Source organism: Cyprinodon variegatus, unplaced genomic scaffold (genome assembly GCF_000732505.1).
Source record: "Cyprinodon variegatus isolate N-32 unplaced genomic scaffold, C_variegatus-1.0 Scaffold481, whole genome shotgun sequence".
In the NCBI taxonomy this organism is placed as follows: Eukaryota; Metazoa; Chordata; class Actinopteri; order Cyprinodontiformes; family Cyprinodontidae; genus Cyprinodon; species Cyprinodon variegatus.
The window spans coordinates 135,167-138,520 of record NW_015150934.1 but is presented as its reverse complement, the minus strand read 5'-3'; the positions used below and the strand labels follow the sequence as shown (position 1 = coordinate 138,520).

The 3,354-nt window shown below is 39.4% G+C and overlaps 1 protein-coding gene across 1 annotated transcript in view; it reads left to right on the top strand.

The window, feature by feature from the left end:
• The window catches only part of LOC107094401 (kallikrein-7-like), a 5,243-nt gene extending 2,805 nt beyond the window's left edge, over positions 1-2,438 (top strand). The window contains exons 2-5 of the mRNA XM_015389974.1: positions 1,114-1,309; positions 1,388-1,563; positions 1,970-2,115; positions 2,214-2,438. Of these exons, the coding sequence (XP_015245460.1) occupies positions 1,114-1,309; positions 1,388-1,563; positions 1,970-2,115; positions 2,214-2,438 (743 nt within the window). The remainder of the gene's footprint in view (positions 1-1,113; positions 1,310-1,387; positions 1,564-1,969; positions 2,116-2,213) is intronic.
• The last annotated feature ends 916 nt before the right edge of the window (positions 2,439-3,354 follow it).

Here is a 3,354-nt window from a genome sequence, read left to right as displayed (position 1 = left end):
TAATAAATGTGGCCAGATTCCTAGAAAGAAGAGCTGCACCATCCAAAGTGGGATGCTGCACTATAGAAATCAGTTTATTTCTATAGTGACAATTCACAACTCATCATCCCAAGGCACTTTTTAGAGAAAAATTCAACCAGATCATCCAGTCAGTGTGAGCGGCCATCTGCTGAGGCCCACTGGGGTTCAAGGAGACAGAAACAGACATAAGCCCCATTTCCACTACCTCTGAAAACCGATCCGTGCAAAATTCAGACCGAACTTTGATCAGTTAACCGTGCCGAGCTCAGTTCCTTACGACCATTGACACACCACGCTAGCACAGTTCCTTGCCCACTAGTGGCGATCTACGGTACTACTGCTCTCTACAGGTTAACAAGCAAACCAACATGGCGGCGCCCGTAACATTCAGGCAGTTTGCAGAGAGTCAGGAGAAGAAGGCGGCCTTTGGTGAATTTACTGGACAGAGTCGGCTTTTGGGAAGTGGATACGATAAACGATCGTCTAATCAGGGCTTATAGATGCAGGAAACAACGACAGACGTTGAGGTTCATCACTCTGCTGAGCAGAATCATCACTGGAAATCGTGCGGCACGTTAGGGAAGCTAGGATTTTATGAACGTCTGAAATTTCCTGATTAGGGAGGCTGACTGTAAGGAGATGAGGCGGTCTGCTCATGCAGTCTTTGTTATCTGAGAACCGAGCCAGAACTGAACTAGGCAGAGCCCTACTGATGGACCGTGTTAGCGCGGTTCTGTTGGGTCTGGCGCGGTCTGGTTCAGTTCTGCATACCATTTACACTCAACAGTTACCTTAGTTATCATGCTCAAATCATTCTCAGCACAGTTTTAAAAGGATAATGTAAATAGGGCTATAGAAAAAGAAGCATAGATACAAAAGACAACTGTCAACCAGCTCCACAGGCGGCCNTAATAGCAGAATTATGAGTTTTAGTTCTCTGTGTTTCAGGATATAAACCTCATCACTATGCTGACATGTTTTAGTTTTCAATGCTTCTACGACGTCTTTCTGAATTTAACTGTGATGTTAGAACCTGGTTCTGCTGAGAACATTTTTCCTGGACTGTTTGAAAAAGCCAACCTTCTTCTGCAGGTGTTCCAGTGAGCTCCATCCATCTGGAAAAGAGAATCATTGGAGGTGAAAAATGTGAGGAAGAGGAGCGTCACTATCATGTTAAATTTATAGCTGTAAATTATGCAAGGAAAGAAGGTTATCTCTGTGGAGGCTCCCTGATCAGCGATCAATGGATCCTGACTGCAGCTCACTGCTGGAAGTCAGGCAAGGGATGGTGAGACAGAGACACTGTTGATGAAAAATCACCAATGACTGAGTTCTTATATCTAATAAATGTGCTTTATTGTCACAGGACTCATATAGCATATTTAGGAGTTCATCCTAAAAGTCCTAAACCAGACAAACATGTTGTCACTGAATATGATATCTATACAGAAGGCAATGATAAACATGACATCATGCTGGTGAAGCTGCCAAACCCAACAACAATCACACCTATACCGCTGACTGATTGTGAAACTCCCCTCAGTGTGTAAGTCATGTTTTTAATTAAACTAAAATGTTGTTTCTGAGCTTCAAGATGAGGCATAATTCATCCAGGAGGAGATTTCCAAATTCTCAAAGGCTTAGTTTTATTATTTCTAGTATTTTTATTATCTTTCAGAGGAACCAAAGTCCAGATCGCAGGTTTTGGACCAGAAAAAGCGGGCCCTAAAAACAAACGAAGTAAGATTAATGTTCATGTTTCTCACTGTTTTTCTCATGACCTCAAAATGATTAAGATATTTTAAATCAGCCAACAGAGTTTCTTTAACTTTTGATCAACAAAAACAAGCAGAAATAAAATGAGTATCGGTGGCAGAAAGTGAAGAAATATTCTGAATAGAACATGAATATTAAGACAGGCTGATTATCTGGTTATGCTTCTTTTTAGTTGATGAGGACTGGACTTATCCATCTGAACTTCAGTGTGCTGATATTGCGATTGTGAAAAATGAGGAGATGCCAGAAATAGCAAGAAAAAAGAGACTGAATCAGCACTGGAAATGTGCTGCAAACTCTACAAAGGACGCATCTCGGGTTGGTCTTTTATCCATTTTCTTAATAAAAACTAAACCTTGTTGCTGCGTTTCACTAGAATCTGTGACTAAACGACTGAAACCCTTTGTTTGTGACAGGGCGACTCTGGAGGAGGAGTAGTTTACCAGAAAAAGCTCTATGGCGTTATTTCCTTCACTGGAGATCCAGACTTTGCCTGCAGTGAACCATTTGGATTCATGGATGTCTGCGAGTACAAGGAATGGATAGAGGAGACTATTAAACCTGGAGCTAGAGAGCCTGGTTTCTGGGAGAAGTTTCGGAAGAAATTACGCCACATATTTTCGTGTTTCGACTGTCTGTAAACCACAACATTTAAGTTTATCTAAATGTTCAGTTTATTTTGGCTTCATTGCAGTTTTCTTCCTTTCCTGCTTAACAATTGATTCTCTGAGTATAAATGTTGTTCTGTTCAAGTTAAACTGTGAGAACATTTCATTTATGAAGAAGTAAAGCTTCTGTTTTGCATCCTTGTACTCAGCAGCAACAATAACCACTGTTACATAAAAAGACAATAAAAGCAGCTTTGATCAGATCGTCACATTCATGTCTTTTCTGGTTATTAATTATTTCTCTGTTTTGTACAAAATAGTTAGAAGCATTTTTAGTTTCAGGTTTAGTAAATGCTATTTTCCTTTAAACGTTTTAATTTCTTCTTCACTTTTAACCTGCTGCTGTTAAACTCAGTAATAAAAGCATCAGACTATCAGTTCAATTAGAAATAATGACGAGTTTTGGACGGTCAGGTCTGTTACTTTAAACTGAACATTTTATGATAATAACTTTAAAGCTCAGAGGTTCTTTAATATGAAAAATAAAAAGTTTTTGTCTGTTTAGTGAATAAACCAGAGTAGAAACACCAGTAGAAAGATCCTGAAATAAAGGATTATTGTGAGGTTGGTGGTTTAAATGACCTAAAACAAACAGACATTTATCTAAATAATCAAACAATAAAGACACTTAGAAGAAGCTCAGAGAAGGAAAAGGTCATGAAGTCCATGCAGAGAGTCAGAGATGGAGCAGGCAGACAAACAGCTGAAATAGGAACAGAAAGAGGCGAGCAACCTCTGCTGACAGGAAGGAGGGTGGCTGATGGAGGAAGACTAATAAACCCAAACATCCAACAGAAAACATCTCTAACTGAACCAAGAACAGTAAAAAGAAGCAAACAGTAAAAACAATTGAAAAGTCAGTTTTCCCATTTTTACTTATTGATAAATG